Source organism: Leptonychotes weddellii, chromosome 2 (assembly GCF_054177405.1).
Source record: "Leptonychotes weddellii isolate Sample4059 chromosome 2, ASM5417740v2, whole genome shotgun sequence".
Classification (NCBI taxonomy): domain Eukaryota; kingdom Metazoa; phylum Chordata; class Mammalia; order Carnivora; family Phocidae; genus Leptonychotes; species Leptonychotes weddellii.
In genome coordinates, this window is record NC_138370.1 from 133,275,557 (window position 1) to 133,291,112 (window position 15,556).

Here is a 15,556-nt window from a genome sequence, read left to right on the forward strand (position 1 = left end):
GGTGAGAAGGGTCCCATTAGAGGAGATAGACACAGGCTGACAGCATGTCAGCAATGTGGTGAAGAGGATCCGTGAACTCCGTCCCTTCTTTTGATTCTAAAAGTCTGTGATTCTTAGACAGGCAGGCCTTACGAAACTTGATAAATCTAAAGTTCCCTTAATTACTTCATCCTACTGAGAAACAGTCTGACCATATTCCTGAAGTCACTTCTGTATTACTGACTTCAGTATTTTTGAAATAATTTAAAATCATCCTATGTATCTGGCTAGGTGTCACCTAGGAACCTCAGAAGGTTTTAGACACCCAATGGCAGCGCTGTAACACACACACTTTTAAGGAATGGCCATTCACACCAAGTTTTATGCACTCATGACACTGATATTTTACCTCTGACTGAGAAGCAAAAGAAAATGCAAAGATTCCCACAGAGAGTAATAGGAATTCTATTCAAAATTGCCTGGGAAAGCTAAATACTGCTAATCTATCACATCCAACTTCAAAGAACCACTTAAGCCTCTTTGTTACAGTGAATTTTCTTTCAAATATAATATTACATAATTGGATCCCTAACTAGGACTTTTCTTTTAGGAAACTTTTATTTGAATAGTTCTTTCCTGTGGTCTCTTCCGTATGATACGAATATTTTTAATTTCTTGTGCTCCAGTACATTTTTTTATTCTTAGAAAAGGTAAAGCCATGTCCAAACACTTAGAGTAGAAGTGGTTTTAAAGAGATTTATACTTATTTGTTTGAGATGCAATTAAATTTGTATATCATTTAAAGCTGGAGGATATTCAGAAGAACAAATCCCAAAGCCTTGCTTTTTGCACCCAGCCACAGTAGAAAAAAAAATCATGATGTTCCTGAGCCAGCTCACATTGGCAATGGCAAGCTAGTGGAAAACCTGACTTGCTATTGTTCAGCTCAGTAGCAAACTGAATGGCTCTTTTCTCCACGGCTTAGTTCAATGTAATTTTCCATGGAGTTGGCCTGAGTGCTTCACCAGTACCAATGCCTTGCGCCTAGAGTGTGCTTTATGGCCTAATAATGTTAAGATTATTTTCTTGGTCTTATAACATTAAGACTCTTGAATCAAGTCTTCTTTTATCTTACTTATCTTACTTACCTTAGGCAAATATCTCATTTCTCAAAATAAATACATAGGTATTTAATAGAGAAATCAATCAACAACAAGAAAAGCACTGACACATCACAATACATTTTATAACGTTACAGAGAAACAAACACAGATTGATGAATCAAGCATTTGTTTATCAGAAAGAAGGAATCCATTGGTTACTAAGGAAAACCTAAGGAAAATGGAAAATAAAAGCACCAAGAGGGGTGGAAGGCGAAAGGAGTCTGTGTGTCTGCTTCCAAAAGAAAGAAAAGGCAGGTGGAAGGAAAGAAAAATAGAATGTGGCCATAAAGCTACATAAAATGGGACTCTCACTTGAAAAAATTAAGATAAACTCCAGCACACCTTGTGCGTTGTACATGCTGACAGAAGGGTTGTTACAGACCGCCGGTTCCCCAAGCAATGTATTATAGGGATTGTTAGTACCATGCGGACGAAGCAGAGCATTGCTTATAAGATGATTAGCCATGGCTCCTGGAGCAGCCCCATAGAGAGACAGAGAAAAAAAAAAAAAGGTCAATCAGGCAAATGTGTTTGAAAAAAAGAAAGGAAACATTTAGAATGACAACAGTTGATATAGCCCTGATTACAGGCAGGCAGCTAATTAGACTCAAAAATATATGCCACTAAAGCACACATGTTTCCAATAATGCACATATCCGAGAGTCACTGGGAAAGAAAATGGTTTACAATGTTGATTAAGTCACATTTAGGGTGTTCTCTTTCCCAAAATATAAGCAAGAATATACTCCCATGCTTGCTAAAAATAAAAAAAAAAATTAAAAAAGCAAAATATAGTCTTCCATACAAACAAAACAAAACAAAAGCTGGAAAAAAAAATTAAAACACAGAAAGAAAAGCCAAAATAAACAAAACATTCCCTCATTCACCGAAACGATTGTGTTGTTCTCAATGAAAATAAAAAAAGAATAAAAGGCAACATTACGATAAAACACTCATTTGGAGAGCGGTTGTTGACACAACAGAAGAATTTGACATTTCTTAAAATTCTGTGAAAGGAATTCCTTAAATTGAAATAAAATAAAGTATAATCACTCTTATTAGTACACCGTAGTAAGCATACTAATTAGGTGAATTTACAAATCTGATAAAATAATCATATGGATATTATTTTAAAATATTAAAAAAAATATTCACTCCATAATATCCAGCACATATATAATTCCATTTTCCATTTTCCAATTGGTTGTTCAACTTTGGGACAGCAAAGCCACAAAGTAAAATTATTTCATCTCTTTATGAGTAGATGTACTTAGTTATAACATATCATCAGTATGAGTTGCAACCTCCCACCTTCCAAAACTCCTTAACCAAAAAAAGCAAAAGATCAGAGGAACAGTTTGATTAAATATAACTAAGCCATGTATCAAATGAATGCAGAATGCATGTTTATGTTAGATGATAAAGAAAATGTGACTGAGGAAAGGAAAATGCAAATTGTATGGGGATAGTCAGGTTAAACACAAGTATATGGTAACTTCAATATACATATTAGAGAATTAAAATACAATCTACAGACCAGGAGAGGATATTTGCAAACAAATTCAAAAAAAGACTACTATCTGGAATATAGAAAGCACTCTTGAAAGTCAAGAATAAAACAACAACAACAACAATTTAAAAAAACCCAGGGCGCCTGGGTGGCTCAGTTGGTTAAGTGACTGCCTTCGGCTGGGGTCATGATCCTGGAGTCCGGGGATCGAGTCCCGCATCGGGCTCCCTGCTCAGCGGGGAGTCTGCTTCTTCCTCTGACCCTCCCCCCCTCATGCTCTCTCTCTCAAATAAATAAATAAAAAATCTTAAAAAAATAAACCCAAAACAGAAAACAAACAAAAACCCAATCCAATTAGAAAATGGACCAAAGACATAGACATTTCGTAGCAGAGGATATACAGGTGGAAAACAAGCCCATGAAAAGAATTGCTATTAGCTACTGGGAAATACAGATTAAAACAACAGTATGGTATCACTACCCTGATAACATGCTGAAAATTTCAGTGGTGACAACATTAAATGCTGACAAGGGTGAAGAGAAACTGGATCATTCATACTTTGCTGAGGGAATGTAAAATAGTAGAGCTACTCTGGAAAACAGTTTGGCAGTTACTTATAGAACTAAGCATGCAGTTGCCGTACCACCCAGCAATCATACTCTTGGTTGGACATTCATCCCAGATGAAATGGAAATTTACGTTCATGTAAAAACCGCATGGATGTTTATGCAGCTTTATTTATAATAGTCCATAATGGGAAACAGCCCAGATATCTTTCAACTGGTGAATGGTTAAACAATCTGTGGCACATCCTTGCAATGGAATACTATTCAGCAATAAAAAGGAACAATTATTGATACACATAACAAACTGGATGAATCCCTGGATAAAAATAGAGAGTAAAAAAGACAATCTGAAGGTTATGTGCTAAATGATTCCATATATATTTCCATATATATATATATAATATTCTTGAAATGACAAAATTATAGAAACAGAGAAGACATTAGTGGTTGACAGAGTTAAAGATGCAAGGGGGAGGGAAGTGGATATGGTCATATGATTATAAAGAGGCAACATGAGGCTTCCTTGTGGTTATGGAGCTTCTCTGTGTCTTGACTACAGTGCTATAACACAACACACTCTTGTGACAGAACTGGACTGAACTAAACACACACACACACACACACACACACACACACAAATACAATTAAATATAATTAATATTGAAGACATCTGAACAAGATTGCTAGATATTGGTCAATATCTTGGCAGTGATTTTGTAGTATAGTTTTACAAGATATTATTGAGGAACACTGGGCACAAGGTGTGCAATCTCTTCATTATTTCATATAACTGTAAGTGGATCTATGTTTATCTCAAAATAATAAATAATCTATAAATGAAACAAAAATGTTAAGTTATTTGTAGAAAATGTAAAAAAAATGAGAAGAAAAAACTTGGCCATGGTAGTTTTAATATTTTTTTTGAAATCATAGCTCTTTGTGATACAGTAAATTACCAATCAAATAATACATACTTTATCTTGTTTTTTATTTTTTAAAGTAAGCTCTATGCCCAACAGGGGGGCTTGAATTGATGACCCTGAGATTAAGAGTTGCATGCTCTACTGACTAAACCAGCCAAGTGCCCCAAATAACATATACTTTAACCTCAAATATGGGTAAGTGAACACCTCTAGAGTTACAGGACAATATAGCTTGTCAGATCTCTAGAGATGGTAGGTTTCAATTCTTATAGGAAATAAGCCATGCGTATGTATTCTATACATCCTGTGAAGAACTAGCACAGGACTAGCACAGAATTTTTCACTTATTAAATGAGTATTTGCTGAAATTGTACAACATATACATTCAAATGGTTTTAACACAGTGAGATGGCAGATCTTCAATTTATCATACAATGAGTCAATCAGGCTATTAACTTCCACTGATAAATTAAATATATAGAATACTAGCAAGGAAAACTACAAGGAGCTGGCTATAGTGCCTTTTAGATAAGAAATGGAATATTGTAGGGACGCCTGGGTGGCTCAGTCGGCTAAGCGTCTGCCTTCAGCTCAGGTCATGATCCCAGGGTCCTGGGATCGAGTCCCGCATTGGGCTCCCCGCTCAGCGGGAAGCCTGCTTCTCCCTCTGCCTCTGTCGCTCTCCCTGCTTGTGCTCTCTGTCTTTTTCTCTCTGACAAATAAATAAAATCTTAAAAAAAAAAAAAAAAAGAAATGGAATATTGTAAATCTTAAACATGTGTATCATTAATGTTACACAAATTTAAGACTGTTAGAGACTAGATTGGGTTTGCACAACATTTTTAAAAAGCAAATTACCTGTAAATTGTACCTGATACCTAACATTTATTATTGTAGCTTCTTTCAAGTAAAAAGGAAAGTTAGTCTTCCAACACAAATGATTACTTTCTAAAATTACTCTAAGAATTTCAATAGAAAATGAAATGTGTAAACAACTTAAAATGAACCAGGGTAAAAACCTTAAAAATAGAAAATTGCTCAAAATCATTACATTCTTTCACACATCAAATAAGGGTTAGACCTTTATGGCTGGGGCTTACATCTGTATTCTATACATCTTCCTTCATTACTACATATGACTTAATTTGGACCAATTAAAAAACAACAAAGCTGTAAAAATTGCATGCTACTCACCCCCCCCTTGCTTCATATGGATTACAAAAGGAAATATTCCTTTGTCATACCTATCTATATATATTTTTTTCTATACCAATGTAAAAGAATATACTCGTTAGGCGCTTTAGGATAAAGAAACAGGTGAGTTGGGAAGAACCAAACATAAGCAAAAAGCAGGTGACTCAATATTTTGTTTTCTGTTTATCATTGTTTATAAAAAATTAAAATATAAGGACAAAAAAATTTAATCATACAAAAATGGAGGTCTGTAGTTGAATTCTAATGAAGCTATCAAAATTGTGACAGATAATCCATCTGGCTACAGCTTTCCTAGCATAAAGTTCTAAACCAGTTCTTGAAAGTATTTTCTAGTTTTTGAATGTACTTGAAGACACAGTTATTAAACTACTAACGTAGGAAGACTGAGTTTTTTAATCAATTCCCACTCATCTTGGAAAGGCCAGCAACAATCACAGAAATGCCATGCTGTGACACAGTGTTGATTAAATGCAACAACATTCAGTCCCAGCCACATGGCTTTGGTAGGTGCTTCCTCAAATCTGGGTGCAATCCAGATCAGATACTGATCTATAGCCTAATGAGTGACATGCAGTCACAATTAGAGATCCACCTGCCTTTAAACCTACACCCACACAAACACTTATAAAAATAGTCTAAAACTTTCCAACAAAATACACTTTTTTCTTTATCATTGGTATTCAGGGCCTTTTTCCTGATAGAAAGTGAATCAGTTATGGATCAGGTTTATGGATTTGTAGTTTGAAAAAATAAGGGATATGTTTGAGTAACCAGTTATCTTGTCATTTGATATCCCTAGAGTAAGAAGGCAATCCTTTTTCCATGGATATTCAAAGCTTGCAAGAGGTCATTTATCCTGCTTCCATTCCAAACAAGTGCAACAAGCCATTATCACATGGTTCCTACAGTCCCCACTCTCATTTAGTCATTTCAGTGGTACCTTTGAAAGGTGGCCCTTACCATGTCAAAAACACTGGCTTTCTGTCAATGCCTAGATCTCTGAACTGAAAACTTGTCTAAAACCTGTCTTCTTGGGTCTTTAGTGTGCAAAGTTACTTTTGTCTTTCTCTATAGCTGCCCTGCATTTCACTTGTCTTTGCTGAAGCCTATTCTGTTTGCTTCTTGCTGTTTCCCCAATTTACTCAGGTGACTTTGAATTCTGATATTATTTTCCAAGGTTCTGTCCATCCTGTCTCTTCCTCTTCCCTCCAACTTCTGATTTGTAAACTTCCCTTCTAATAGCTGTGAAATTGCTGCAGACTTCCAAGAAGATCAGTGGTTACAGACCATCTGTCACTGTTTTTCAGCTGAAAGTTAAGCTTACTGGTTAGTCAGGTTGAAGACACAAATAGGCTGATGTTGCGGGGTGGAGAAGATACTTACAACACTACGTATGGGAAAAGAATGTTTATGTGCAAATTCCACTAGAATGTAAGCCCTGGGAAAGCAAGGAAGACACTGGGTTTTATTTTTTTATTTTTTTTTAAGATTTTATTTATTTATTTGAGAGAGAGAGAATGAGAGACAGAGAGCACGAGAAGGAAGGGGATCAGAGGGAGAAGCAGACCCACCGCTGAGCGGGGAGCCCGATGTGGGACTCGATCCCGGGACTCCAGGATCATGACCTGAGCTGAAGGCAGTCGCTTAACCAACTGAGCCACCCAGGCGCCCAAGACACTGGGTTTTATGACTGCTCTATACCAAGTGTCTGGAATAGTTCCCGGGGCTTGGTAAATATTTGTTAATTAATGAAAAAAAGGTGAAATCTATGGCATCCTTAATGTATCAGACTAAAGCAAGTCATTTTAGCAATTATGAGCAGTTTTCTAATTTGAGCAAATTTCTTAAGAGTGTCAGTTGTCCAATTCATAATGTGATTTCTTCATTTCCTTCTAACACTGTACCAGATCCTATAATATTGAAACTTTAAAGCAGTTATAAACAGTCACATGATTATTTGGAAAAACAAAATGCTACCTGAATACTAACTGCAGATAATACAGTAAGAGGGGGAAAATAACTCGGCACAGCCTGCTGTGACTTAAAATAAAATCTCAAATTGGGGGGACGCCTGGGTGGCTCAGTTGGTTAAGCGTCTGCCTTCGGCTCAGGTCATGATCCTAGGGTCCTGGGATCGAGTGCAGCATCGGGCTCCCTGCTCCACGGGGAGCCTGCTTCTCCTTCTGCCTCTGCCTCTCTCTCTCTCTCTCATGAAAAAAAAAATAAAAAAAAAAGCTCAAATTGGGTAAAAGAGCTCAAAGTAAAAAAAATCTCCAAGTGGCTATGTAAGAGTAACTGCTCCTTAATTAATCTGACTCACTAAATCCTGGGTATAGTCTAGTCAAAACTGCTCCTTTGCTGTCACAAACAAGGGTTAGCTCTTTAAAAAAACCATGGAAAAGGAGTTAAATTGAATTTCAGTATATGCGAATCATCAACAAAACTGTCAACAGTGAGCCAACCACAAGATCTTTTCTGGCGAAAGCAGGACACAAAGCAAAAAGGATTTTCATATTCCATACTGAAAAACTTCGGGAAGTTTTTCTGACAATTATTTGAAAGTCGGATCCTAAAGCCACTGAAAAGTATTAAATGTAAAACCACAGACTTTTTAAAAAGAGTCTTTTTCTTTTTTACTTCTTTTCTATCTGAAGATAGAGATAGATATAAAAGTTTTTTAATGAGGGCAATTTGAATGGAATAATAATGAGTACACTCTTTTCCAATGCATAGTTTTACCACAAAACTGTTGTATTTCTTTCCTTATGAAAATAAAATAGGGCGCCTGGGTGGCTCAGTTGGTTAAGCGACTGCCTTCGGCTCAGGTCATGATCCTGGAGTCCCGGGATCGAGTCCCGCATCGGGCTCCTTGCTCGGCAGGGAGTCTGCTTCTCCCTCTGACCCTCCTCCCTCTCGTGCTCTCTGTCTCTCATTCTCTCTCTCTCAAATAAATAAAGAAAATCTTTAAAAAAAAAAAAAGAAAATAAAATAGATGTTTTGACATGGGGAGGCATTGAACGACAGCACTGTCTAGGCCAGTTCACTGTGCTACGTGTAATTGAGGCCTGGAAATCAAACGTAGAGCTGCAGGCTTTGAAATTGTGAAGTAAAAAAACAGATCCGAAAAAAGATGACAGTTGAATCCCACTTGAATCCATACTATATCATTCAGAAACCTAATTCAAACAACGTCTCTTCTTGACAGCAGGCTACCAAAAGTACATCAAAAAGCTCGTAAAAGAACTTGAATTGTCACTCTGCTCGGCCCCTCACACTTTTTTTTTTAAATGTACTTTCCTTCTTATTTGTTCTTATTGGGTAAGCAAAGTTGTCTAGTTATAGACCTTGGTGTTCTAATGAACCAACTGAATACACCATTCTTGAGAGTCACATACCAACATTACTAATTTTCAAATTGTTGTTATTTATGAATATCTAAGATGGTAAATGTTCTGTTTTATTCCAATAGAACAGTTTTACCTGGATAGGTCTTTCTTCTTTAATATACCGTGTCCTCCATTCTATTCCCTCATGGTTTTCTCTCCCTTGATTTGACATATTTTGCTTTTATGAAGTCATTTCCAATACATATATTGACTAATGCATATAAATCAGAGTTCTATATAAAGCAGAGTTACTACTGGCTGATGCCTCTCTGCTTCTGTCTTCAGAACTTAATTCTGGCCCATAATGAGACTTCACTTCATACAAGTAAAAAATAGTTTCACTAAAGATGGCATTTTCCATAGAATTTTAATACTAACTTCAGTGTTAAGCAAGGGATCTTTTGCCAGGAGATAGTATCTAGTGAGTTGTGAGACCCTTAGAATTGAATGTAAAATTGTATGTTTGTGTGGTCAGTTGTGCATATGCACACGTGATTGCATTTCTTTCTTGTGAAAGGGTCCCGTGACTTTGATTTTCTTTTCAAAGAGCTAAGAAAACTGGTATAGAGAAAAAAAAAGATAAGTCTTCTTTCCTTAGTGAGTGAACTATATTATAAACAAGAAAACTGGAAAGAGTGAATCAGAAGTACCCCAAATACGTCTTATGAATATAAGAATCATCTGATGAATTGCAGTATAACATAATGGAGAAAAGTTATAACTCAGAATTTAGAAGTGAATAAAATTTTAACATTATCTAATCTCTACCATCATTTACTACATAAAGAAACACAGGCCCAGAGACATTTATAACTTATTCAAGGTCACACCTGACTCTGGTAGTTTTATTCAAACACATTTAAATCAGTGATTTTCAAACATTTTTTAGCATCCTCTCCCAAAAATATGTTTCAATAAAATTTTATCAGGAGCCTTATAGGAGTGCATTACTTCTCTCTTGTATGCTTTTCTGTAATGTTCAATTATTTAATTTTTATATTCATGTATTAATTTATATTACATAAACAAACAAAAATGAAAGCTAATCAATAAAAGAGACTTCCAGAACTCTGGAGAACTGATTCAATAGGTATTATCTATTTTAAGTATTTTGTTTCCTATTTTTTTCTTTTTCTGTATAACAATACAGTATCAACATCACACACAATCTACAGAAAGAGTGCAGAAATGATTAAGTTCAATTTTAAAGGGCTGCTTTATAAAATAGGAACAGCCATTTTAATCAAGACCAAGTTGTTTATAATAATGAACAAAACTAAAAGAATCTATATGCTATCCTTAAAAATTATATAAAAATAACTTTAAAAATCACAGAAACCATAATTTTATATTTTGCACTGTTTTTATTCAAATAATTAATGAAATTATAAAGTGTCAAAGAAAAAATATTTTATTGAAAGCCAAGAACCCTTTCATCATTTTTTTCTAAAGTCATAAGTTCAAGAGCTGACATCTTGATTTATCACACTGTGCACTTTTAATAGCCAACAAGTTTGCTATTAAATTTTAATCAACCTGCCCTATTAAATTTCTTTCAAATGGTTCAGAGATAACTTCAGCTTCTTTTAATAGCAAATTCATTCACTGGGAATCTATTAATATGGACTTCAATGACATGTTTTCTCCAAAGTACAGATTGGGCTATTGTTAGTTCAATATGAAATTAAATATTCTGAATGCAGAGGTGTTGTCTCTGTTTTAATAGATAAGCTCAGAGTTTTAGATATGGGAACCCTAGAAATTACCTTGTCTATCCCCCCTTATTTTGCACTAATTGGCTTTATAGATGTCTTCTTGTTCAGACACATGAGTTTTTCTACAATAAATGCTTAGTAGTCAAATTACTGGGCCACACACTGTCCACATTTCAATTTAGAACATACTGCCAAAATTCTGTCAAATGTATTTGTACCAATTCACACTTTCATGAGCAGTATAAATTTTTCAGATTCTTATTAGCACTTGGTATTGTAAGCTTCATATTTTTGCCAATCTGATGAGATAAAATGATATCTCATATTACTGTTATACTTTGCTTTTCCCTGATCATCATAAAGATGGGGTAATATTTCATGTTTATTAGCCATAAGGGTTCCTATTTTGTGAATTGCCTGTTACCTTTTGCCTATCTATATTGATTTGTAGACATTCTTTATACAACTTAGGCATAACATTTTGTTTGTTATATGTTGTTTACACCTTCTCCCAATATCTTACTGTTAGAAGTAGTGTTTACATTTTGAGGTAAGAACCTTACCTTTTTCTTATAATTTAGAATCTGTGTTTTGTTTTTAAGAACTCCACCTTTAACCTAAAATCTAATATATATATATATTTTTAAAGCTCTAAAGTTTTATTTTTTGTATTATATATTCTTATGTATTTTATATTATATCCTATATTACATTATATGTTGTAATTATATATAATAATTTTACGTAATTAACTGAAAGCAAAACTGCTTAGAGATCTTTGGTTTTCTGACTGCTCAAGCCAACAGCAGCAAAATTAAAACCCAGAATTCTTGGTGAATCTTTGCTGCACAATAGTGTAAGAGGTTAATCTACAGTTGAAATGATGAACATATGTTATTTAGACATTCATCTCTAAAACTCATCCTTTGTGTCCAAAGGCATATATTTCTGTGTGCTATTAACTTGGGACATGTTGAATACCTTTGGACATTTTTGAATACATTTCATAGTACTAAAAACAAAAAATACTAAGCCTAAAGTTTGCTTAACCACGGCAAAATAGCAGTAAATTACAGTTCTTTTTAGTAAATCAAAGGAATTTATCAAAAGAATATTTATCGTTGTCATTGTCATTCACACTATAACTACTTAATTCATTTTCTCTACATTGGATTATCTCATAGTGATATCTGTTAATGGTATGTAGTCAATCCCACAGATATATGTATTTGTAAATCACACATTGCTTGTGCATTTTCACTTAATAAAATACACCTCAGAAAAAAAGAAGGTAAGCAAAGTATAATAACTACTTAACAATATGAAATGCTTTACCAATGTGAATAAAATATGACTTCTTATATAACACTCTGCCCTACATTGGCATATTTTCCTATACATGCAGAAGGTCTATCCTGGCTAAAACCTGAATATTAAATTTGGAACTGATATTTAAAAAAATATGTCTGAGAAAAATAAATTAAGACAAAGTATCTGTGAATAAAGAGATTCTTGATAACATTCAGAGAAGGCCTATTTTATCATATAATCATAATCAGTTCTGTCCTATTTAGGGACTGAGGCTGTTCCAGGAAACTTACATTGTTTCTACTTTTCTACATCAAGATTAACTATCTTCCTTCAATCTATGTATCCTCTCAAATCTTTCTTAATTCTCCAGTGATTTTCTGGGGCTGTAAATTACGTTCTATGAATGTGATGAGTAACTTGTCTTAGTTTTTGAAGCACCTGCATTCCTTACAGTAATAAATTATGTAGAAAGTCTATTATGAAAATCATAGGAGAACCTATCACAGGATGCAGTGTATACTTTTAAATGGCATGCAGTATATAAGGTTGAGCTATATAAAGTGGATGCTTCTGTATGCAATGTAATTCAATAAAGCAGAAATTAATAAATTATTGGTAATGACAATTTAAGTGTATTTTTTCTACTGAGGACTCTTTTTGGCTAACCATATATCCCTCTTCCATGATTTAATTTTTCATGTAATTGAATTAATTTCTATTTACTTTCAAAGTAGTAGATACAAATTAATACAATCTATTTCTTTGAAAAAAACAATTTGAACAAGTAATGACATTGTTATTTAACTCTGGATGTACACTACATTTATATCATCACAAGCTTTATGTTTATAATGCAGTAGGAACGTTTTTCCAGATGAGAGGTACAGTCAGCTTTTGTTTTTAAATTTTAATTATAAGACATTTCATACTTTTTGTTAAAACTGGAATTAGCACATAAAAATAGTAAGTTTAATTTAAACATTATCAGTATTTATTTGAAGTTAACTCAAACAGATTTTCTACTTGTTCAAGGCATTTTTATGTTGCCCTGACAGATGACAATATCAAATTCAAAAGTACAAATATCTGGGGAAAGTTTATATCTTTGGCTGGTGCTATACTGAATTATTATAGGCAGAAGATATTTACCTATTTTTAAAAACAATCTTTGCTCTGACTAAAATGTTCATCCTTTTACTGAAACATAAGAAGTTAAAGATAAAAGATTCTGTGAATAAAATACCTTGAGACCTTCCAGGAAAGAAAAGAAGAATGATTATAAAAATCTTCTTGCAACCTAAGTCCTAAAATTGGACAATAATATATAGCAAATCAGCATATTCCATATCAAGTAGTTTTGAAAAGCAATGCCAATCCATCTCTCCAGAAGTTCACAGTGTTTTAAAGCTTTTCTTTCCCCAAATGAATAGGATGAATCCACACTAAAGAAGTACACCTAGCACAAAATAAAGTAGAAGGACATGAAGAGTACGTGAAGGAAATTAAGAAATAAAGATGTTAAAATTGTGGTGTTAAGAATATCATATTTCTATGTGAAGTGAGAAAAATATCTTTATTCTAGTCTTAGCAAGCTTCATGAAAAACTGTCATCATAAGAAAAGAGTGAACATTTTTGTTCTCATGAGTAGGGCTTTGCAGTCAGAAAGATCTTGTTTAGAATCTAGATTTCATCCTTTATTAGCCATTCCACTTGGACAAAAAACCCAGCTTCTTCATGGATATAAAGATAATGGATGAATAATGAATAGTGTACAACAGATAAAATCGTAACTATACCCACTAAAGGAGAAATCCCAAAGCAATCAAAAACTATAAGAGCCACATTGTGTTCTATTAGAGGAAAGAACACCAGAGATTTCTGAAGAGGAGTATGTATATTTAGTTCTTAAAAAGATATTTTTTTGAAAAATTACATCCTCAGCAACTTATATGAAACAACAGTAATATTTCAAAAATAAGTGGAATGTTTTAGAGTGCTATATTTAGAAATTATCAAGGTAACTCACTGTAGTTTGTTTGATTTATAATAAGGAGATAAGAGATACTGCTAACTATATATAAGGCGGTAAGATAATAAACTATAATAATGATGAATCTACATAGAGAATTCTCTTTGTGAAGCGATCTCTAAAAGCTATAACAATAATAATAATAATAGTAAAGTACAAACCATATTTACTATTGTGTAGTTGGCTGTAAGAGGTTGGATGATTTAAAGGATTCATACCAAAGAGACAAAGTTAAAAGCAAAGCATAAGAAGGATTCACTGGGCAAGCATTTAAAAGTTTTATTTTTTTCAATTCCTGCCAGCAATTTATAGCAAGAACATTTGCCCCTGATTGCCTAGAAATCAATATTTAATATATTTCATTTTGTAATGGAGAAGTCATTCTGAAAATTATTTGGTCTCCTTGAGTTAGGAATCAAGATATTAGTAGCACTGTTTAATTATCTATTTGGCATAGCATTTCATTTTAAAATCTGTACATACCTTGCTTTTGTGTTATTAAACTGATTTTCCTAACACAGAAGATACTCTTATTTTATTGTACATTTTCTGATTATGTCTTTATTGATGACATGTATAAAAGGAAAGGAATTAACACAGAGAGTACTATTGCCTCAATTACAAATCAAGAATATAAAGGTCAAAAAATATTAGATATAGGGGCGCCTGGGTGGCTCAGTCCTTAAGCGTCTGCCTTCAGCTCAGGTCATGATCCCAGGGTCCTGGGATCGAGCCCCGCATCGGGCTCCCTGCTCGGCGGGAGGCCTGCTTCTCCCTCTCCCACCTCCCCTGCTTATGTTCCCTCTCTCGCTGTGTCTCTCTCTGTCAAATAAATAAATAAAATCTTTAAAAAAAAATATATTAGATATAAATGTAATGATGAATCTCAAATGAAAATTGTTTACATGCCATATGATACTTATAATATTTGCACTCATATTATCATAATGCTTGTTCGTAATAAAAAGTAATTTGTTATATGAGTCCACTTTGATTTATTAGCCATGCAAGTACTCTTAGGCAAGTACTCAACTATCACATTAATGCATTTAACTGTTTCTGCAGATTTCACAAATAGATGTCAGATTATAGCAGGATCTGGTTAATATTTACAAACAATTTTATAATCTTTCAGAACAGCAAGGCTTTTGGGAAATATAACATATTTTATGCATATAAAGCCATATTATAATATTTACTGAGATTAATAAAGTACAGTAAATGAGTATGAGGGTTTCACCCGTTTAGGCTTTAATTTATAGAAGTCATTAATTGCAGTGAAACACCACTTACAATTTTTCATTTGCATTTTTCTTTATAAACACAAAAGCAAAATATGTTGAGTAGCCTGAATATTAACGAAGTGACAGGTGATTTATTGTGAAGTTTCTTCTGCCTTGGTGACCAGCCTCCTGGGAAAGACAATACAGGCTCTGAGAAGACATGAGTTTAAAATGGGAATGAGTCGCATCCCTGCTCTGCTACATAAGTGGTTATTGAGCAGGGCTGTATGAATCGAACTAGTATTCTCTGAGCTTCTGAAGGGCAGGATAGGGCTTGGAGGAAAGAGAAGGCAGTGTTTGCTTATATCATTATCTAAGGTAGGGAGAAGAAATATTTTACCTTTATTTCTTCAATGTTAAAATACGGTTACAAATCAAAAGTGGAAAGTACAACTAGGCAGATATAATGTGCATTTAATTACTAATTTAGAAGAAACAATTCAGTTTTATTAGTTTATCTCTTTTTGTTAGCCT

At 33.9% G+C, this 15,556-nt stretch overlaps 1 protein-coding gene across 1 annotated transcript in view; it reads right to left on the reverse strand.

Annotated features, from left to right (window-relative positions):
* Positions 1-15,556, reverse strand: part of ADGRL3 (adhesion G protein-coupled receptor L3) — a 777,343-nt gene that overhangs the window by 13,404 nt on the left and 748,383 nt on the right. The window contains exon 21 of the mRNA XM_081813155.1: positions 1,485-1,613. Within this exon, the coding sequence (XP_081669281.1) occupies positions 1,485-1,613 (129 nt within the window). The remainder of the gene's footprint in view (positions 1-1,484; positions 1,614-15,556) is intronic.